Source organism: Arvicola amphibius, chromosome 1 (genome assembly GCF_903992535.2).
Source record: "Arvicola amphibius chromosome 1, mArvAmp1.2, whole genome shotgun sequence".
Classification (NCBI taxonomy): domain Eukaryota; kingdom Metazoa; phylum Chordata; class Mammalia; order Rodentia; family Cricetidae; genus Arvicola; species Arvicola amphibius.
In genome coordinates, this window is record NC_052047.1 from 277,886 (window position 1) to 300,909 (window position 23,024).

Below are 23,024 nucleotides of genomic sequence, written 5' to 3' on the forward strand. Positions count from 1 at the left end.
CGGGGCCGCGGCGTCGCGACGCAACCTGCTCTCGGTTTACGTCACGGCGCGGGCGGAAGATGGCCGGGTTGTTCTCCAGCAGCTGCTGACCCGGCAGTGCGGAGCCGCAGCCTGGCTCCCGCTGCCACTGAGTGGCCGCCGCCATGTCACTGCTGCAGTCTGCGCTGGACTTCCTGGCAGGTCCTGGTTCTCTTGGTGGAGCTGCCGGCCGTGACCAGAGTGACTTCGTGGGGCAGACGGTGGAACTGGGCGAGCTACGTCTGCGGGTGCGGCGAGTCCTAGCCGAAGGTGAGGTGTAAGGCGTCTCCAGGCCGCGGAAGGCTGGAGCAGCCAGGGAGGGTCGCTGCTGGGGTGTGGTTCAAGTCAGGGCGCGCGAGGGTCACCACTGTGGGCAGGGGCAGCTAGAAAGATCGTGTCCAGGGTATGAATCAAGTCTGGGCCCGGGAGAAGCACTAATACAGTGTGGGTCAGCTCAGGGCCGCGCGGAGTCCACTCTGTGGGCAGAGTCACTGGGAATAGTCACTGTTGGGATGTGGACCAGGTCATCACTGGAGAGACTGGGGTGTGAGTCAGGTCGGGGTGGGGCCTGGCAGGGAAGGGTGACCACAGGGGCCTCTGTTAGGGCCTTTGGAGGTGATTGCTAAGGGTAGGCTGCGTCTGGGTTAAACACTTCCTGGAGGGTAGAGTTCGTACAAGGGTCATGCTAGCAGGTGGTTGTCCGGTAAAGGAGGCCTGGGACTGGAAGCACCACCTCCATCTGGGGCCAAGGCTGTGACTGGGGCTGAATAAAAAAGTTAAAAAGGTTGAAAGGTGGAGTTAGAAGTTGAGCCCAGTCACTTTGGGGTCATAAGCCAATTATTCTTTGTATTATATCCAGGGTTGCTTTTACGTCAAGGAGACTGACTGTCTCTACAGTCCATAGCAATCCCCCCTGCTCGGTGAGGGAGAGGATAGATAGGGACTTTGTAGTCTCATTTTCTCTTATAGCCTTAGTGTTTGCCTCACCTCTTGACGTCTTACAAGTTACAGGAAGCAAAGCCAGTAGGTGTAACCTTTAAAAACTTCGCTTGGTAGACAGTGCCGTAGTCATGTGTCTTGAAGTCAGTCTAGTTTGTAGCTTCCTGAACATCCTCTCTGTTCCTCACACAGGATCTGCAATTGGTATGTGTGGAATCCTGTTCTCTCTTCTGTGATTCTCCCCCCCACCCTTTTTTTTAAAATTAATGTATATGGATGCCTGCCTGTATCTCGGCAACATCTGTATGTATTGCCTGCTGAGGCCAAAAGAAGGCATTGGATCTCCTAGAACTGGATAGACAGTTGTTAACCTCGGTGTGGGTGCTGGGAATCTAATGCTGTCCTCTCCTCTGCAAGAGCAGCAAATACTCTTCACTTTTGAGCCATTTCTGTACCCCCCACGCCCCCTGCATCATTACCTTGGAGTGTGCCAGGTCTCACTAGCTGTGAAATTTACCTGCCAAATATTGTTATGTTCTGCCAAATTGCTTCAGGGAGAAAACTGGCCTGACCCAGTCTGAAGTAGCTCTCAGGTTTGGGGAATCATCCTGTTGAAGTTATCCATGCCATTTGTGCTTAGTGGGAGCAGGGAACTTGTTCAATGTTCTTTACCGTGGGAGAGCAGACGGGAGGTTTTGTCACATATATTGTCCACTGTGGATAGAAACAGATTTGGATGTGATTTGGTGGGAAGACCTCTGGCACTTTTTCCTTCTGAGATGGATTTAATGCCTCCACTAACGGTATAATGGTATGCAATGCTCCCTTTCATCTGTTGGAATGATAAAGATGATGTCATTGGTTTGTTATTCTGAAGATACCTGGCAGGTACCTTCATTTTTCAAGAACTTCAGCCCTGGACTGATGACATAGACCTATAATATTAGCATGTTGGGAATCTGAGACAGGAAAATTCCAGCTTAAGGGTCTGCCTGAGCTACAGAGTTCAAGGCCGTCCTGGGCTAGTTAGTTTCACAAACTGAAAAGAGCTGGGTGGTGGCGGCACACACCTTTAGTCCCAGCGCTCAGGAGGCAGAGGCAGAGGCAGACGGATCTCTGTGAGTTTGAGGCCAGCCTGGTCTACCGAGATTGTTCCAGGACTGGCTCCAAATATACAGAGAAGCCCTGTCTCAAACAAACAAACAAAAGAAGTGAAAAGGGCTGGGGATATAGCTCAGTGATAGGGAGCGCTCTTGCTTAACGTGTATGAAGCCCTGGATTCGATCCACAAACTGAGAAGGGAGAGAGGAAGAGAAAGAGGCAGCTTGGGGTGGGGCGGTACAGTAAACAATGTGAATTCTAGGATAGGTGGGAGGGCAGAAGATTGCTGTGGCCTGCACCTACCTGGTCAGGGAGCCGTGAGGCCGTCTGTGCAGGTGGTCCTGATTGGTAGGAGAGGGAGGTTTGTGTAAAGCAGGAAGCTTACCCAGACCACACAGAACCCAAGATGAAAAACCAGGAAGTGTGGGCAGCCACTGTCTGTGCCTAGCAGCTCATTCTGCTCTCTGGCCCAGGCAGGAATAAAAATAATCAGGGCAATTGTAAGCCATAGATTTCTTCCTTTTAAACTTAATATGCTATTTTAAGTTTTTTTCTGAATTGAGACAGTAAGAAATCTGTAGTATTTTACATAGATTATTTAAGTGAGTTTCCTGAACAGCAGCCTTAGACCATGGGCCATTGGGATTCAAGCTAAAAGAATATAATAATGAAAGGGTTTTGTTTTGTTTGTTTGTTGTTGTTTTGGTTTTTTTGAGACAAGGTTTTTCTGTGTAACAGCCCTAGCTGTCTTGAACTTGCTCTTGTAGACCAGGCTGGCCTCGAGCTCACAGAGATCCACCTACCTCTGCCTCCCGAGTACTGGGGTTAAAGGCGTGCGCCACCACTACCTGGCATAATGAAGGTTCTTAACGTCACAATTCTTCAAGTTCTGAAAGGGATGTTCCCAGAGGGGTTGAGAAAAATTTCTGTAGTCAAATACATTGCTATGTGTCTAAGTAAATGAATAAATATTCTCATTGTGTCAGGTTTGCCACAGAGGAGTTTATGGTACACCATGCTTTGTTGTCAGTTTGTTTTTATCAGTTTGATACTTGGGTGTGAAATAGGTTGTTAGACAAAACCATAAAGCCGGATAGCCTTCTACTCATTTTGGAACTTGTTCTAAGTCTTCACTGATTTTTCTTTTTTAATTTATGTGTATGACTGTGCCTGTGTTTATGCACTGTGTGTGTCCATGGTACCTGTGGAGGTCAGAAGAGGGCAGCCAATCCCCAGGAACTAGAATTAAGAAAGATTAACCAACTATGTGGCTGCTTGGAACAGAACCCGGGTCCTCTACAAGGCTGCTTTTAACTGCTGGACCATCTCTCCCGCCTCTGATTTTTTTGTATCTTGTTTTTGTACCCTATAGCCTCCCTAAATTAGTTATAGTTCAATTGTTTTTCCTTTCTCTTTCTTTTTTGGGCTGAGAGGATTGGCATGTCATGGCTAGCATGTAGTCAGAGCAATCGCTTCTTTGCTTCCGCAACGCAGATCCTTGAGAATTGAGCTTGGTGGGAAGTTCCTTCGTCTGCTGAGCCATCCTACCAGTCTGCCTTTTTTCTTCTATTTTCTTCATTTTACTTCTTCCCTCCCCTCTTTTTCTCTCTATTATTTTCTTTTTGAGATTTTACCAAATTTGCTACATGAAAGATCACTTTAATCTACAAGTGAAAACATCTTTACTTCTTTTGTGATGTAGATGCCTTTGATTTTGTTCTTTGTCTGATTTCATTGGCAAAAGACTCTTGTATAATACTGAGTATCAGTGATGTGCCTATGCACCTTGGCCTTCTTCCTGTTCTCATTTTACCACTAACACTGCTGCTGTTGGTCCTTTAGGGACTTTCTTTTATAAGGTTGAGGAAGTTTCTTTCTAGTCTTGGTTTGCTGGCACTTTAAAATTTTATGACGGAACTGTGTGTTTAAATGAGCATTGGGGAGGCTGAGGTAGAGAACGTAAATTCAGAGCCAACATAGCAAGATCCTGTTTTAAAAGCCAAAATATTACAAACTTACTGAATTCTTTGATCCATCTTTATGAGTGATACTGGTCAACTTTTTCTCTTTGGATGTCAAGAGAGCATAGTCCACTTTCTTCCTCTGGGTGTTGACATTTTTCTGTTTACATTAGCTTTCCTTAGTGATGATAACCCAGATAGAATTCATCAGTATTACTTACTTGTTTTCAGGGTGCTTGCTTTTGGTTTTGCAGATTTCCTGATCTGACTTAAAATTTCCCTCCCTATCTCTAAGCAGAAGGTATAAAGGGCTGTGGCATAGAAATTGGGCTGTAGTTTTTTGTAGGAAGCAATTACTATCCATGGGCAAAATTTGGTTTGTGTTTTATTCAGTAAAGGTATTTCTAAGTTTAAGTCATAGCTCTGGGGGGTGGGGGGAATGTCATAGCACTGACTGACATTTTTTTTTCAGGAGGGTTCGCATTTGTTTATGAAGCTCAAGATCTGGGAAGTGGCAGAGAGTATGCATTAAAGGTAATAACTAATGATGGGTTATTTTATGGAGATTTTAGTTTTTTATAAAGATATCTTAGGCTATTTTCAAGGATGCATCTCTGTTATTATGTGTGTATCAGTCAGTTTCAATCTGTTAATCCTTGTTTCCTGCATGTTCACAGGGCTTGCCTTTATGCCCACAACTCCATCTTACATTGAGAATTCTCTTGGTAGCTTCCTAGTCTACCTGGGGAGCTGGTCCACTTTGGAGGGAGGAGTAGGAGTGACCCTGTATAGATTTCATCTATTCTGCTCCACATTCAAAACAAGGGTCAGGAATTTGAAGAATTCAGAAGCTATTTACCAAATTTACATTCATAACTTTCCTGTAAATAGGATTAAAGTAATGTGGTAGGAAGTGGTCTCTAGATCTTGATGCCCAATTAGGCAGCTCTGAATTTTTGCCCTGAGACATAGCAGTAGATCCAGCTCTGCTGATAGTCAAGCAGGGGTGTCCTTTCCTGGCAAGTGGGGCATAGCCAGTGGACTCCCAGACCAGGGCTGGTTTTGGCAGTCCACATTGTATGCCTATTTTTGCTGGTGTGTATTCTGTCTTCTTGTTTGCCTTGTTTTACTCTGGCCTCCTTTTACTTTTTCTTGGGTCTTTGAAGTATAAAGGTCATTCAAGTCTTCTAAACTTCTATGAGATTGGATGTTCAAATGCAGGTAAATGGTATACTATGCTCCCTGAGACTCGGTGTCTCTCAGAAACTGCCTACAATCTCCAGGATGATCTGTTAAGCAGAAGGTAAACAGAATCTTCATGTGTGCTATTCCCTGACAGAGATTATTATCCAATGAAGAGGAAAAGAACAGAGCTATCATTCAGGAAGTTTGCTTCTTGGTATCCTTTTCCTGGTACTGAGAGTTATTGCCATCACTAAATGTGTCAGGTTTGACACAGTTCCTGGGAGGCTCCTGTGATAAGTTTTAAAAAAAAAAATCAGCCTTTTGCTTTGATCAGATTTCCAGATTTCTCATGCAGAGGATTTTTCTCTATTACTCATTCTCACAGTTAAAGTAGAAGTTTCCTAGGTATTGGGAAGAGGGTTGCCTTTGAAGTCTTCATGCCAAACAGATGGGTCAGTTATCACAAGGAGAGTCCCACTTTGCCCCTCTGATGACCTGGGCAAGAACTAATGGATGCTACCATATCAGTGGGCATGAGTGTACACCCTGCTTGCTCTCCTCACCCTGTACATACGGTACTTGACAGGGCCTTTCTTGCCTATTCTCTTCTACCACATGTTAAGGCATAGTCTTTACTGCAGATAGGATTCACTTCCTTTTCTTTTTAGGATGTGCTATCTGATACCCCAGTGACTGCCTGAGTTTTGAGTGGGCACAGTCACTCCTGACCATCTTCCTGCTGTGGAACATGGAGTCTTCTGCCTGTGTCTCTGGCCTGCTCATATTCCCACTGGCTTCCTGCCACAATTTCACCTTCTCACTGCCCTCACTTGCCCCTCCCTCATCATTTTGTTCAGCCTATGTGTGCTGAGGCATAAGGCAATGTGAGTATCATGACTTTGGTTTTTTAACACTTATGAATGTTTATTTTTAAGTGCACAAAGTTGTGGACATACTTACTGATATCTTCTTTAACAAGACATGCAGAAAAAACTTTCCGGCCACCCCAACATTGTTCAGTTCTGCTCTGCAGCATCCATAGGAAAAGAGGAGTCGGACACTGGGCAGGCTGAGTTCCTCCTGCTTACAGAGCTCTGTAAAGGTAAAGTGCTTGAAGTTTAAGTGTTTTTTGACATGTTTGAATGATAGTTAAATACTCCCAAGATGTTCTGAAAATACATTGGTCTTGGCTGAAAGAAGCAAACAACAATCCATTGGTGTTTGTGTTGTTTGGAATATGCTTTTGTGTGTCCTTCATGAATTATAGGTTCTTTGTTTGTATGTTTTGAGACAGTTTTACTATGTAGGTCTGGTTGGCCAGGCTAGACTTGAAATCACAGATACCTACCTACCTCTGCCTCCCAAGAGCTGAGATTAAAGGTATGTGCTGCCATACCTGCCTTAGACTTTAGATTCTGAAGAGCAGGATCTCATCATGTCCTTCTGAAAAAGGATAAGCAGGCATTCAGTGGAACCTCAGTGTCCTCGAATGTAAACTGGAAAGGATCAACACAGGCCCATAAGTGGCATGTCCTTAGATAGTGCAAATAGTGCTTTCTTTTGAGGAATAGAAGAAGCCCTTAGCTGGCTTGTGGCCTTATCCAAGTCAAACCTAAGAAAGCATCAGGAAGACTCTTTGATCCACTGACAGGACACACCTCAGATAGATCCGTAAGGACAGAGTGGTTGCTTAAGTGACTGTGGGTAATGCCTGAGGTTAGTCTCCCTCTTGCCGGGTGTGGTATTGCACTCCTGCAACCCTAACAGTGGGGAGTTGAACCCCATACTCTGGCTATGAAGTGGAATTGACCACTCAAACATAGCAAAGTCTACTACAGAGCTCTACTGCTGAGTGTCTGCCAAGGCTGCCATTCCCAGTGTGGCCTGGGCTGTGTGGTGCCTATGCTGAGTGAAAGCTGTGGCACAGCTGGCTGCTTTGTGTCCACCTGAGCAGTGAGTGTTGGGACTTGCCACACTTGACCGTCTGAGTTCAATCCTTAAGACACACATGATGAGAGAAGAGGGAAACTTCCACAAATTGTCCTCTGACCTCCTGTGTGCATTGTCACCACACACCCACGCGAAGTTTTTTAAAGATGTAATAACAAATAAGTGTTTTAAAAGATTTTGCATGTGTATGAGGATTTTACCTGCCTGTGTATATATGTGCCACATATGTGTTAGTGTCTATGATGGTCCGAAGAGAATATCAGGTCCCCTAGAACTGGAGTTATGGATGTTTATGAACCACTATGTGAATCCTAGGAAATAACCCACGTCCTGTTCAAGAGTAATAGGTGCTCTTAACTGTTGAGCCATCTCTCCAGCCCCAAAATAAATAAATTTTAAGATAGTCTTGTGCCTTATTATGGTGGCATACGTATATAATCCTAGCTTTCAGAAAGGCAAGTTTTTGTAATTCTGTATCAAAACAAGAGAAAATCTCTGAATTCTTACCAAGAATGAGCTATCAAATGCACCAGTTAAAATTTGCATTATGATGAGTCTGACATAGAGCTTAGGTTGACAAACTGCTCCTACCCCTATTGTTCCTCTGGATTTGTGTAGATTCTGCAAATCAAGTGTGTTGGGAGCAGAAATATTTTAATCCTGCAAGACTTAGAAGCCAGAATGGGGCTACCAGCAAGCCATGATGTAGTTCTGGACCAGGGGAACTGTGGTGAGGAATTGTAGTGAGGGTCAGGGTTTCCGCTCTGCCTCTACTGTGCTGTGCCTAGAACTTCTGCTTTGTGATCATTCTTTCAGTGACCTTGGTCACTGCCTCTGTCTTAGCTGCTAGAACTTTTCCCTCTGCCTTCAAAGCTTTCTCATATGATTGTTTTTGCTTCTTATTTTGTCTCAGGGATGCTTCAAACCATTTCCTTCCCCTACCCTCCCTGGAGCAGGGGTGGTCCTCATACCCAGAGTTACAAGGACCCCCTTTTATTTGCCTTCCTACAGAAGTTTAAGGAGTGACTAGAGTGGCACTGACTGGGTATACACCCTGACTAAGGCCTTAGAAATGCCACTCCCGCCTGGGCTGCCATACACAGAGACAAACCAAACCTGTAAACAAGTAGAGTATAGCATTCTGAACCCCAGGGTGACTAAATTCACTTGTCTTCTTTAGGACAGCTGGTGGAGTTTCTCAGGAGAGTTGAATGTAAAGGCCCTCTGTCCTGCGACAGCATTCTGAAGATCTTCTACCAGACATGCAGAGCAGTGCAGCATATGCACAGGCAGAAACCACCCATCATCCACAGGGATCTCAAGGTACCAGCTGGGTTACATTGCTGGCTGTATGTCTTCACACTCTGTCTTCCTACTAGTCCTTGTGCCCCTCATGTTTGGTCAGAGCCCAGTGCTTTTTGCTCAGCTATTGTCCAGTCATTCTAAGCTTCTCAGTTGCCTTTGCTCACAGAATTGCTGCCATTGGTGCAGTTCTGATCTTGGTGGGGAATCACTTACGTGAAAAAACTTGTATTGTGCATCTCCAGCTCTGGGTGGTGTGAGTGTACCACAGCCTAGCTGAGGGTGAACTGGTGTAGCCAGGCTGAGGAGTATAGTCATTTGAGTTTCTTTCACCTTTTCCTGTTATTAATGAAGTTGAGTATTTATAGCTACCTGCGCCTTACTCTTCAGTTTCTTTTTATTTTGCTTTTTTCCCGCTTAGTCTTTTCCCTTTGCTTATATATTTGACTTATTAGAATTCCTGGTATATTATTGAATAAAACCTTTAAAGTTGTATTGCCATAGCCTAGTGATCATTCCCCTGTTGTGTCTATTTAAAAAAAAAAAAAATCTGAAACTGGATTGTTGAGGTGGCTCAGCAGGTGAAGGCATTTTCTACCCAGCTTGATGTTTTAGCTACTTTCCTACTGTTGTGAAGAGACGCCATAACCAAAGCAACTTAGAGAAGAAAACATTCAGTTGGGAGGGTTGCTTATAGTTTTAGAGGTGAGTCCATGACCATCGTGGTGAGGAGTATGACAGCAGACAGGCAAGCAGGCGTGATGTAGAACAGAGTAAGAACTTACTTTACATCCTGGTCCTCAAGTTGGAGGCAGAGGTAATGGTGGGGAAAGACTGGGAATAACAGAATTTTAAAACCTGAAAGCCCATCCCCTCTGAACACCTCCTCCAACAAGGCCACACCTCCTAACCCTTCCCAAAACAGTTCCACCAATTAAAGAACAAGCCGTCAAACCTTTGGAGCCTGTCCTGGAACTAGTTCTTGTAGACCAGGCTGGTCTTGAACTCACAGGATCCACCTGCCTCTGCCTCCTGAGTGCTGGGATTAAAGGCGTGCGCTGCCCGGCTGCCAATTTCATTTAAACCACCACACCTGACAACTTTGAGTTAATTTTTAGGCTCCATGTGATGAAAGGCGAGAACTTGCTCTCAAAAGTTGTTCTCTGGGCTGGAGAGATGGCTCAGAGGTTAAAAGCACTGACTGTTCTTCCAGAGGTCCTGAGTTCAATTCCCAGCAAACACATGGTGGCTCACAGCCACCTATAATGAGATCTGGTGCCCTCTTCTGGCATACAAGCATACATGGAAGGAATGTTGTGTACATAATAAATAAATAAATCTTTAAAAAAAAGTTGTTCTCTGACATCCACACATACGCTGTAGCATGCATACACCTCTTTACACGAAAAAAATTCTTTCTTTCTTTCTTTCTTTCTTTCTTTCTTTCTTTAGACTTGAAGACAATGTGGTTATTGGTGGTGGTAGGTGGATGTGTGTTTTAAAAAAAGTGAATATAAAGAATAAAATTAGTGGAGAATCAGTCACCTACCCACTGAGGTGTCTGCACAGGTGAAGCCTGTAGCCTTCTACTTTAGGAGCCCCAAGAGCTGGCTACTCCGTAGTCACTGCTTGCTGTGAAACAGCACATCAGTGTGTCATATCTGACTTGTGCAGCAGCCAGTGCCTGCTTTCAGTGATCACGTTCTTGGTTCCCTTGATGCTACCCAGTTTGTTTTCTGGGCTGGTGGGTATCATTTGAATGTACCTGTACCTGTGCATTCTTTTGCGCCTGGCCTTTGCTCAGTGTTATGTTCAGTTACATCTGTATTTCTGCGTAGCCTTATCTCATGGAGTATAGATTGTGGGACTTTCTCAGTGTGTAGCCTTTCTTCTGTGAACAACGTGTCACATCTGTTTTACCTCCCTTGTTTGTGTGACTCTGCTGGACTGTGTGTCCAGAGAATAGTTCCATCTGGCTCATCTATGGAGCAAGTGTCCTCTGCGGTTGGGGGGTTCAGGCATCTAACCCAGGGTGTTCTGGAGACAAACAAGCTCCATAGTTCTTCCCTTTGCCAGCCTGTGGTATTACATACATTTCAACCTTGACAGATCATACAAGTAGCTATAGTTTATTTGCGTTTTCATTTTGCAGGTTCCTACCTCCTTAAAACTCTGAATTTTATTAGAATTGCTATGACTCTTCATCGTGGTTGATAGACTGTCAACAGAGAGCTAGACTAGGAATGGTAGGTGGCTGGCTGACCTGTGTTGGGACACTCTACTCTGATGAATGCACAGAAAACTTAATGTATCTAGAAAGAGGAACAGGATGTCAGTAAAGCTATGTACTGGAATTAGGATTACATGTAATTTTATGAGTCATGGATTTAAAATTTGGCTGGGTGTAGTAATGTGTGCCTTTAATCTCAGTATTTGGAAGCAGAGGCCAGCCTGGTCTATATAATGAGTTCCTGGCCAACCAAGGCTACAAAGTAAGACCCTATCTTAAAAAAAAAAAAAAACCCTCCATCATTTTAAGGCTTTCTATACAGAAAGTCTTTTGTCTATCTTTATTAGATTTATTCTTAAATTAATGTAGATATTAGTAGTATATTTTATTCTTTATCTTCTAATTTTTCATAAGGTTCGTTGTCTTTCATTAGGTTATCTGTTTGCTGGGTGGACGTTTTTAACTTTACGAAATTTTATAGTAGCCCCTAGCAACCAGCAGCCTGGACCTTGATGCAAAGGGTTTTCCTGATAAGGAACTGAACATGACTAATACTCCTGTTTGTCTTTGCTGGGATTTAGGCTCCATGTACACACTAAGTTCATAAGAATCGTCCTTTGGCATTTTGCAGGTTGAAAACTTACTGCTTAGTAACCAGGGGACCATTAAGCTGTGTGACTTTGGCAGTGCCACAACTATCTCCCATTATCCTGACTACAGCTGGAGCGCCCAGAAGCGAGCCATGGTGGAGGAAGAGGTGAGGCATGCGTTTGAGTCCCCCTCTGAGTCTTCAGGTACAAGGCTGAGTATGACTTTATAAATAAAAATTCTTAGCAGAGCCGGGCGGTGGTGGCGCACGCCTTTAATCCCAGCACTTGGGAGGCAGAGGCAGGCGGATCTCTGTGAGTTCGAGGCCAGCCTGGTCTACAAGAGCTAGTTCCAGGACAGGCTCTAAAACTACAGTGAAACCCTGTCTCGAAAAACAAACAAACAAACAAAAAAAAAAAAATTCTTAGCAGATTCCCTGGTAGTGTATCCTGGGAGCATGATCATCTTCCTTGCTTTACTCTGCTAATTTGTAGCCACAGCTTTAAACAGAATGGATAATTCATTTGATCTCATACTGCTCTTATCAACCTGCCTTTAAATATCTTCATTTTGTTGATTTCTTAGAATTATTTTTATTGTCTTAAATATACACAACAAGTTTTATTTTAACATTTTAAGTCAGATTTCAGTGGCATTAAGATACACACATTAGGGAATAGAGAGATGGCTCAGAGATTAGGAGCACTGGCTGCTCCTTCAAAGGTCCTGAGTTCCAGTCCCAGCAACTACATGGTTGCTCATAATCATCTATAATGGTGCCCTCTTCTGATATGCAGGCAATACATGAAGGCAAAATACTGTATACATCAATAAATAAATTTTGTTTGTTTGTTTTGAGACAGGGTTTCTCTGTAGCTTTGGAACCTGTCCTTGAACTAACTCTTATAGACCAGGCTGGCTTCGAATTCACAGAGATCCGCCTGCCTCTGTCTCCTGAGTGCTGGGATTAAAGGCATGTGTCACCACCACCCAACTCAAATAAACAAATCTTTAAAAAAGAAAAAGATACTCACATTATTGTGCAGCTATCTCCAGTTTTTTTTCTGTCATTCTAAACTTAGAAAAAAAATGTAATGTCATTTGGATGGCTGAAGATGTGGCTCAAAGATAGAACACTTGCTTAGCATAAGCAAGGACCTAAATTCAATCCCTAGTATAAAATAATTATTTAGAAATATTCTTCCTTGAGAGGCCTGCAGCTTAGTTCAGGTGAAGCCACTTCAAGGCCAGATTGCCTTTCAGGGGAGGACACTTGCTTCCTAGGGATGCATCTGTGGAAGAAGAGGCATGACTACTCTGGTATGCCTGTCAGGGACAATTGTATTCATTGCTTAGCATGATGCAGGCCTTATTAAAGGCACTTGGAGGTCTGTTACCACATCAGAGCCATGCTTGTTGGACCAAGTGTGTCCTTACCTTTGCAAAGATGATGCAGAGTTTCACTGTTGAGTTACTTGAAAGCCCTGCCTTTGCTGCTCCGCATTTGTCCCACTGTACAGCCCACTGTATATGCGGTGTCTCAGTTTCAGTATATCAGAGTTTTCAGTCACTACCCCGTGAGTGAAAACCATTCAGGTCAGTGTGTGTTTGGATTATCAGTCCAGTCTAGTTCCTTTTCCAGTGCCCTGCCTATCTGGGACAAGTGGATACAGTCCTGCATTCTTTCATTATGCTCATCTGTCGTGTGTAGAGCCAACTCCTCTCTCCTAGCTTCTAGTGTCCTGCAAGTCTCCTTCAGTGCTGATGACTCTTTTTAACCCATCTTTGCTGTCTGCTACTGACTGTAGTAGCTCATCTCTGAAGTTAGGAGCCCTAGAACCTGCTTATGTATTTTGTTATTCATAAGGTCTTGGATAACATTTTTCTAATGTAGTCACGATTCAGTAAGTCTATTTTGGTGGAAAATGTCCCAGATTTGCTTCACAAGCATCTGGATTCTTTTGACATTTACCATCTGATATGGTTTTAATGTGTTTTGTTTCTCCAAACTTATAGTGAGCTTAATCCTCATTGTGAGGTATTCATAGTGTAGAATCTTAAATCAACTATGTTTAGAAATGGACCCTTTTAGAAAGGATTTAGGATTAGATAAGGTCATCAGGATGGAGCCCAGTGTTTGAATTCTGGTGGCTTTCTAAAAAAGACCAGAAGACTTCATTATTTCTTAGGTTATACAGGCTATGTCCCGACTAGAACTCATCTGGAAGCTTCTTTAGTATTTAGTATTTCCCTTTGCTCATCGTGTAAGCTTTGATCACTTTGATCACTCTGAAAGAGGTTTCTCATGCCGGGTATGTTTGTTTACTTTGAGGAAATAAAATAGTCCAGTGGGTTAATACTTTGACTTAATTCCTTTCATTAATCCTGGGTGGCCATGTGTAGTAATTGCTGCCAGCAGCTTCCCGCCACCCGGCTAGCTTTAACTGGAAACTGTATTCGTTTAAACACTGCCTGGCCCATTATCTGTAGCCTCTTATTGGCTAACCCTCACATCTTGACTAACCCATTTCTAATAATCTGTGTAGCACCACAAGGTGGTAGCTTACCAGGAAGATTCTTAACCTGTGTCCATCTTGGAGAGGAGAGCTATGGCGTCTGCCTCACTGTCTTCTACCTCCCAGCATTCTGTTCTGTCTACTCCGCCTACCTAATTTTCTGTCCTATCAAAGGGCCAAGGCAGTTTTCTTTATTAACCAATGAAAGTTACACATAGACATATGACCCTCCTCCGTCATTTCCCCTTTTTCTGTTTAAACAAAAAAGAAAGTCTTTAACTTTAACATAGTAAAATTACATATGACAAAACAGTTATCAAGCAAGAATTACAGTTACAATATTTAAATCTATTTTATCTTTTATAATAACTAAGGAAAACTAAAACTATCTATATATTCTTCAACTCCATCAAAGACTCTAGAAGGATATAATATTACCTAAGCAAACAAGAAGTAAGCTACTTCCAAAACTCTAGAAATCACAGAGACATCTTGCTACCTGGACAGTCACCCAAAGTTCTTTTGTACCGTTGGGGCATCCGTCTTCAGCCTACAGGCCTATAAGTATCCAGCAGACATTTCCATGAAGCAGGAAATTTCAAAGGTAGTTCAGTCAGTATCTGCTGTGTCCTGCAGAATGTCTTGCAGACTCTTTCACGAATCAGGAACCCCGAAAGACCATCTCACCTTTAGGCAAATTCAGCAGTCATCTCTCTGCGGGTTCTTTGTGTCCAGTTTATGCAACAGTCCAGGCAAGAGCAGTTTCTTGCCCAAATGGCTAACCAACTCCATAAGGAGCCTCTCAATGCCCATCTTCCTCTTAAAGTAGATTGGTGCTGCCAAGAGCAGACGTGTCTCATTGTCATGAAAAGCCCTAAGTTATTAAAACATTAAATGCCATATTCTGTAGTCTTTGAAAGATATGAAGAATGCCTATCTGAAATATATCTATGCACATCTAGAAAATCTAACATGACTACAAGCTTGACTATTATTGATGAATATCCATTAACCTATATTACCTATATTTCCTAATTATACATTACATTTTTAAATGAACTACACATTCACAATACCTTAATCAAGATCAGAAATATACACATAACAAGATTGACCTTAAAATAGTATCAGTAAACCAAGATTCGTATCAATCCAAATTATTTATATCTATATCATCTCTCCCTTTAAATGTAAAAGAACATTTATAAACAATATTTGGGAACATGGGCGCAGTTTTTTTCTCTCCAAACTGCTTTCTGCTGTATGGGGACGCTATTAATCAGGTCTTTCATGGTGTAACCTGTGTGCCAGGTTCATCTCAGTCGGCAGTTGAGTGAAGTAATTTTTTGAGGGTGTTCACAGCAACCTTTCAGGAGGGCGTGGTCTATCATACCATATTGGGATAGAAGCAATCCACAGGGTCTCATCCTCTGTCGAAACAAAAGAAGAACCTCCTTTCCAAAGCATCATATTCTTAGACCCAAGTTCTGAAGTCATTATACCTTTAGAGCATATATGTTGGTTTAGTTTGGCAGCCCATACAATGAAATGTTTTTCTGTACTTAGCTCCTTCACAGTCAAAAATTTTAAAGAAAACACAATAATACACAGAATCCAGGCTCTCTGAGAATTTTCCATTTTTACATGGCTTATTTTTCTTTATTTCTCTTAATCTATATCCTTTTTTTAAGGCATTAACTTTATTCTCTATGTTCTTTTTCTTCTCTCTCCCAAGCCTACGTACACTCATCCAACATTGTGACCCATTTAAAGTTATGTCTGAATCTGTCCTATTGTGAATCTGTAATTTTTTACTATCCAGGAGCAGTTCTTAAAATGCTAAGCATTTCTTAAAAACTTAAGTTGCGCCATGTAGAAGTAATACGGTAAGGTACCACCTGTTTCCTGCCCAGTCTAAACCTTAACTGTGCTGTTATTATGATAATTACGGTAGTTCCTGCCTGAGTTCAGCATGGTTCAGCATGGCGGAACCTCTCCTGCCTCAGAGCCATTTGGTGCCCCTGAGCTGCGTGCAGTTCCAGGCACACAGCAAGTCCACATTGCCATCAAGCAAGCCTTAGCACTTTAATCACAAAACCCCATTCAAATTTTCTGTCTCCTGCAAAAGACAGAGGTCACCGTAGGAGCATAGCCCAGAAAGCCAACTGTGCGGCTTTTTTTTTTTTTTTCAGATAGGAGCCACACTCAGCACCTTAACTCTGAGAATGAACTTTTTATCTCAGTTACAGCCTAATCTGCCAGGCAGACCACTGCACAGCCTGGAAACATCTCTGTGTATGGCAGTGGGAGTCCACCATGCTCTCCTGCTTGTGCACACCTAGTAAACCTTGTCCTGCCGTCTGCCCAGGTGCAGGCGGGGAGCGCTGAGCCATTGGCATGGTCTCAGAGTACTTTCTTTCCGATCCCAAGCAGGAACACAAACATCCAGTCCCATAAAAGCCATTGAAATGCTTTATAGCTGGAGTTCGCGCTGGTGGCACAGCCCAGGAAGCTGTGTTTTAAAACCGCACAGGTTTTTTCCTGCCACTGCTGCTGAGTCAGGGAAATTTCTCTGCAGCACACCACCAACAAACAGCAAAAAGCTGTGTTAAACTTTCTCTCTCCTTTTTAAGCTCTCTCAGGATTTACATGGATTCAGTTTACCACGTTACACGCCACTCTGTTGTGATGGGAGTAGCGGGCTGCTTCCTGCCACCCCTGGCTAGCTTTACCCGAAATAATTACACGGAAACTGTATTCTTTTAAACACTGCCTGGCCTATTAGTTTCAGCCTCTTATTGGCTAACTCTCACATCTTGACTAACCCATTTCTTTTCTTTTTTTTTTTTTTTTTTTTTTTTTTTTTTTGGTTTTTTGAGACAGGGTTTCCCTGTAGTTTCTAGAGCCTGTCCTGGAACTTGCTCTTGTAGACCAGGCTGGCCTCGAACTCAGATCCGCCTGCCTCTGCCTCCCGAGTGCTGGGATTAAAGGCGTGCGCCACCATCGCCCGGCTGACTAACCCATTTCTAATCATCTGTGTAGCACCACGAGGTGGTGGCTTACCAGGAAGATTCTTAACCTGCGTCCATCTTGGAGAGGAGAGCTATGGCATCTGCCTGAGGCCTCTGCCTGCCTCTGCTTTCTTTCTCCCACAATTCTGTTCTGTCTACTCTGCCTAATTTTCTGACCTATTAAAGGTCCAAGACAGTTTCTTTATTAACCAATGAAAGTAACACATAGACAGATGACCCTCCTCCATCAGCCATGAGAGATTACAATCTCTGTAAGGGAAGTAGTGGTGCAGCATTCCATTGCCGGATGAGTGGCCAGAGGTCCTTCCAGAACACAGTGAGAGGAAAAGTCACTGCGTTAGCCTTCAGTAGAAATCTTAGAAAGTTGAAGGGTCTCTGTGTAAAATAAAATTTAAAAAAATAATGCTTCTGTCTAACTTAACCTGAAATATTTGTTTTCTTCAGATCACGAGGAATACCACACCCATGTACAGAACGCCAGAAATTGTAGACCTGTATTCCAACTTTCCCATTGGCGAGAAGCAGGATATCTGGGTGAGGCCTGAGTCCTTCTCTTGCTGGTACCTGGTCAGTTAGGTCATGGCAGGAGCTGTGGAGGCCTCATGTCCCATCAGCTCCCGTCTCTTATTTTCCCTGCCCTTATCAGTTGTGACTGCTACCAGAGGTGAAATGACAGAGCAATTGAAGGGGAAGCTGGAAAGATAGATGGCTTAGTGGTTGAGAATACTTGTTCCTCTTGCAGAGAACCCAGGTTCGATTCCCAGTACCCATATGCTGACTTATAGTCATCTATAACTTTAGGTCAGTTCAGGTGATCTAAGGCCCTCTTCTGACTTCCAAGGGCAAAAAGCATAACATTCATAAACATAAAATAAATAAATCTTCAAAAAAATAATAGAGCGATTAAAGTAACAGCATGAGTTTGAGTCTGCTCAGGCATTACATGACAAACAGTTTTCACTGCTGTTCTACTTCTGGAGTCTTGAATTCCAGGGCCAGGGATGTCTCTGCAAGGGTACCTAATACCCTCTGGGACTGTGTCCTCATCCACAGACATCTACTTTTCTTTCACACCAGTACAGTTGACACAGGAGACCTCTGTGACCTCAGGTTTGTCCCCCATGTACAGTAATCAGTCAGTTCCAAAAGGATGTCCCTGGGGCATTCTTAGGCCAAGTTGATGCTGTCTGTTTGCCAGATGTGGTGTCAGCCCAACGTGCCCACTTCCACGCCTCTGGACAACAGTAGTAGTCACAGATTGTTCTGCTTGTGCTTTTGACTGACTGACTAGAAGCCTGGCTTTCCACAAACCCCTCTTGGGGTTTGATTACCTTCCTAGAATAGTTCATAAAATTTAGGAACACACTTGTCTACATTTACTAGTTTATTATCACAAAGGATATCATAACTGATAATGATGGAGGGATTCATCGAGTCTGTAGGAGAGTGGGTGGGGGTCTCACTACTCTACCAAAGTACACCACCCTCTGAGGTTTTCTATCTGCTCAGCTGTCTAAGAGCGCCCATGAATCTTGGCATTTGCATTTTGTGGAGACCTTGTGGTTGATCACAACATTGGTCAGGGTCAATCAGTTTAACCCTCATTTCCTCTGTCCTCTCAGAGGTTGAGACCTCTAATCCTGATTTTTGTCTTGGCCTTTCTGGTGACATGCCCTACCTTGAAGCTACATACAGATGGCCAGCAATCAAGGATTTTAGGAGTTATATGGTAGGAAATAGAAGACTAATTATATTACTTTTCACATGACCCCTGTTTGCACACTGAGCTGGGCCCTCCTTGTGACCAGAGCTATCATTTCCCTAGGGACACAGACAGTGGTGGCATCATCAGCCCCCAGACACTGTCAAGGACTTACGTATTTGAAGTTTATAGGGGCCAGTGCTAACCCCACTAATGAAGACACAACGTTGTCAATCTCTTGGTCCACCCTAGGGTATTCTCAGCACACATCTGGACACATCTAGTGTTGTGTATATGCTATTGCCCTTGGATAAAATCCCACTGCTTCAGTTTCCCCATTCACACTGTTGGGTGTAGTGAGTAGGACAAACCATTCCCATGGACGGAGTTGCTGTTAGTGGCCCATCTTGCTAGGTTGACATTTTAAAATTTAAATTACATGTATGTGTGAGTCTGAGGGTAGTTGTGTGTATGTAAGTACTAGTGCCTGAGGAGGCCAGAAGCATTAAATCTCCTTGGAACTGGAGTTACAGGTGGTTGTAAGGTGCCAGACATGGGTTCTGGAAGAGTAGTTCTTTTGTCCCCTCTGCTGATGACCTTGGCTCCTGGGTCCCTGCACAGCCTCCTGTGCCCTTTGCAATTGCACAGCCCTCCCACCCTCAGCACTCAGCCTCTGTCCTCCCTGCACGTTCTCATTCTGTCTTTAATCTGCCTCTCAGACCCTGCTCTCCATGTTTTCCCCACAGGCACTGGGCTGTATCTTATACCTACTATGTTTCCGGCAGCATCCTTTTGAGGATGGAGCAAAACTTCGGATAGTCAATGGAAAGTACTCCATTCCTGTGAATGACACTCGCTACACAGTCTTCCATGACCTTATTCGTAAGTTCCTGTTGTGAATTTGCTTGATTTGGAAACTTGAGGAAATGAGCTTCTGTTGGGTTTTAGGTGCAGCTGCTCATCCTTTGGCCATGTGGTCCCACATTTGCCTCTATAGCTGATGTTCTGACAGTATCCTGGGTGGGGGGGGAGGGATTTATCATGGAGCTGCCACCTGCCCATTCTTCTGGTGAGCTTATGGTATTCTGAGTGGCCACTTCTGATAGACCTGTTTAGTTTTCGTAGATATTCTGTCATTCTCTCCTTTGCTTCTGAAGTCAGCACTGTGGGTAAAGTATATGATCTTTGTTCTGTAACCTTTGCAATAGCAGGTGGTGCTGTCCAGCGGAGGCCCAGGGCTGTAGGTGATATGGGGCTAAATTGTGTTATTATTTTGCCTTAGGTGCCATGCTAAAGGTCAACCCAGAGGAGAGGCTGTCCATTGCTGAAGTTGTTCGACAACTTCAGGAAATTGCAGCAGCCAGGAATGTGAACCCCAAGGCCCCCATCACAGAGGTAAGAACATCGTGAAGCTCTGTTGTCCATGCCTAGACCTTGAAGGTGTTGTGTATTCTCTCTCTCTCTCTCTCTCTCTCTCTTTCTCTCTCTCTCTCTCTCTCGTGGTTTTTTTGAGACAGGGTTCTCTCTGTGTAGATTTGGATCCTGTCCTAGCACTCACTCTTTAGACCAGGCTGGCCTCAAACTCATAGAGATCCACCTGTCTCTGCCTCCCGAGTGCTGGGATTAAAGGTGTGCACCACCACTGCCCAGTGGTGTTGTGTGTTCTTGGCATTAGCCTGAGCCTCCTTCATCTGGTTTAACTGAAGTTACAGGCCCTCATAGACTCACGACTACCACAACAGGCACTCCTGTTGTCCTGGCTCAGATGGTCTCAAACTCTGGAATACTCACTTAGATGAGCCAAAACAGTGACTATCATATCATCTGGTAGGGTTTTTAGTTTGGTTTGGTTTTTTTATGGGTTCAGATGGTATTTGTTACTATCTACATCTCACAGTTTCTGGGGGCGTGGTTGTAATCATCCCCATACTTAAGACAGGATCAGGGCATATAATTGCTGGCATACTCTGCCTTGTGTCCTACTGTTGGACTGGGGCTCCTTCTGTCATGTACTTGGGAAAAGCAGGCAGTCCGAGAAAACGTTGTGGCATGTGGACCAGGAGTCTTTCTAAAACAGCCATAGATGTAGCCCACACCTGCAGGATATGGGTAGGTCCTTGAGCATCTCTAAGAATCCAACATCCATGTCCACCTTACGCACAGCTCATGGCTGAGGCCTGATTCTGCTGCCCTACCTTCTAGCTCATTCCTGCGGTGAGGAGAGACTAAATTCCTGGTTCTAGTTTTGTCTGCTTCCTGTTGTTGGTTCTTTCACCCCTAGAAGCAGAGCTTCCCAGAGTCTATTGATATTGGACTAGTTATCAGGGTGGTTAAGGTCTATGCTGCTGAAGGGCAAGGGTATAACGTGGAAGAGAAAACATTTGGATATACTGGTCTGAGTCCTCCATCTGTGGGTAGGGATCCTCAGAGAAGTAGTGGGTAGAAGAGGTCTGTGACTCTTTTAGGAGAACCTGCTGATTCTTTTTATTGACCCTTTCTATTGGCACTAGAGAGATCTCAAAACTACAAACAATGTGTATTTTAAGATTTCAGTTGTTCTAAGGATGGCAGGTTGATGATACGGATGCTTTTGACAAGTTTCTTTGGTTGATCAGGTTGATGGTAATAGGTCAGAAGGACAAAGACGGCATTGGGGGATTGCTCTGTGGCAAGGCTACCTGGGGCCTCTCCTGTTACCTTTGGTCCTTTGCAGGAGTGTTTGGTGGCTGTCTTGGAGACCACTGAAAGGTAGGATGCAGGACTGTGGGCCTTGTTCCGCATAGTGTGTCAGGGAAGAAGTACTGCTGGCCAGTGAAGACACAAAGAGTTTTATGATTGTAGTGCTTAGAGAACCCATGAACTTTCTCTGAACCAGCCAGCTCCTTAGACAATATGCACTGTGGACTGAATTCAAAGAATAATGCAAGCTTGGTCCAAGGAGCCACACACAGCACTAGGTATTAGTGTTCTTGGCTGCATGCCTGATACATCTACTCAAAATGGTCGAGTAGATTTGAGAGGAAACGGAGTAGGAAGAATGGATTTTATGTCCATTAAGGTCTAGATATGTCTTCATAGGATAAAGGTGTTAGCATTTGTCTGGTGTTACTCCCTAGGTTACCCTGAATGTTGTTTTAAAGTTGTGGAAGTTTTGTTTTATTTCTACCCCTGCCAAGACTCCTGTGTATTATCCTTGTGTGTTAGAGTAAAGCGGTCGGCTCATCAGCTGAGGGCACAATGCTAAGTGCAGGTGCAAACTAGCTCTGGCTTTGTTTGAAGCTGACGCCATGCTTTTGAATCTTACAGCTGCTGGAACAGAATGGTGGCTTTGGGAATTCAGGGCCTTCGCGAGCACCACCCACTCCTGGGGGCCCTGTGAATAGCAGTTACGGTGGAGGTAAGTGCCCCAGCCTAGCCACTAGTCTTTCTCACGGGTTGTTTACCAGGTGCCCAGTATTCATCAGAGCAGATAGCAAGGGTTTTTCAGCTGGTAATTGGCTCTACCATTCTAAGGAACTCATAGTTCTTCTGAGCCTTTGTGTTCAGGGTAGAATGCAGAATTTTACAGGGCATTTGTATTCAAAATCAGCCAAGGTAAGAGTTCTCAGGGCAAGATCCAGGAGAAACAAATTTGGAGCCACAATAGCACTTCATAAAGCAAGGGTTAACTCACTTGCCATTCAGGATATAATGAAATAAGTCTTCCAGGTATGGTTGACCATAGTCTAGCTCCTCTGGAGGGTACACTGTATCCTGGATATCTGCACAGTTCAAAACCTATGGAAACCCTTCATAAAAGACCTTCCAGGGTGCCTCTCAGAAATTATCAAGGCCAAACCTGCTTTAGACAAGGTTAGCAGATGATACCTTACGGTCCCAGAGTACTACAGGTGCCTATTAGGAGGAGAGAAGGAGAGAGATGGGGGTCCTAGGAGCTGGAGTGCAGTAGGAAGGGTTGAGGGCTGTTCCTGCTGGTTTGTGAAGGCCAAGCCACAGAACAGTGGTCTTCCATCTCATGTGGAACGGACACCTTAAGAGCATCAATGAGGGAGAGGAGAACTCTGAAACAGATATGGTCTTGGACTGACTGTGGGATGAGTCATTTTCTAATTTTTTTTTTTTTTTTTTTTTTTTTTTGTGATGTCAAGGACTAACTGTGTCCTTCTCTAGATCTTTGTTTCCTAGAGAGGAGGTTCTTGTCTCCAATGATGGGCCACCGCAGTGTCCTGGTACTTGAGGTTTTTAGTTGTAGACCATGGAGAGTGGGTCTCAGGGTGTCTTTTACATCATGCTATGAGGGTTTACTATTTGTGGGGCTGTTCAGAGCCTAGGTCACATCTGTGTTAGCTCTGCCACCACAGTCTGAGGGTGTCACTCTGGTCTCAGAGTCCACTTTTGTTGGCTTTACCTGCACACACTTTAGAAAGAGTATCATGCAGTTACCATTCTGTCCTGTAGTTACCATTTTGAGACTGTGTCTCATAGTTGGTACAGTTTCAG

The 23,024-nt window shown here is 44.0% G+C and overlaps 1 protein-coding gene across 1 annotated transcript in view; it reads left to right on the plus strand.

Annotated features, from left to right (window-relative positions):
* The first annotated feature begins 17 nt into the window (after positions 1 to 17).
* The window catches only part of Gak (cyclin G associated kinase), a 54,705-nt gene continuing 31,698 nt past the window's right edge, over positions 18 to 23,024 (plus strand). Inside the window, exons 1-10 of the mRNA XM_038339937.2 lie at positions 18 to 288; positions 4,492 to 4,553; positions 5,359 to 5,418; positions 6,192 to 6,306; positions 8,335 to 8,477; positions 11,318 to 11,443; positions 17,267 to 17,356; positions 19,271 to 19,406; positions 19,807 to 19,919; positions 21,831 to 21,921. Of these exons, the coding sequence (XP_038195865.1) occupies positions 144 to 288; positions 4,492 to 4,553; positions 5,359 to 5,418; positions 6,192 to 6,306; positions 8,335 to 8,477; positions 11,318 to 11,443; positions 17,267 to 17,356; positions 19,271 to 19,406; positions 19,807 to 19,919; positions 21,831 to 21,921 (1,081 nt within the window). The 5' untranslated portion in view covers positions 18 to 143. The remainder of the gene's footprint in view (positions 289 to 4,491; positions 4,554 to 5,358; positions 5,419 to 6,191; positions 6,307 to 8,334; positions 8,478 to 11,317; positions 11,444 to 17,266; positions 17,357 to 19,270; positions 19,407 to 19,806; positions 19,920 to 21,830; positions 21,922 to 23,024) is intronic.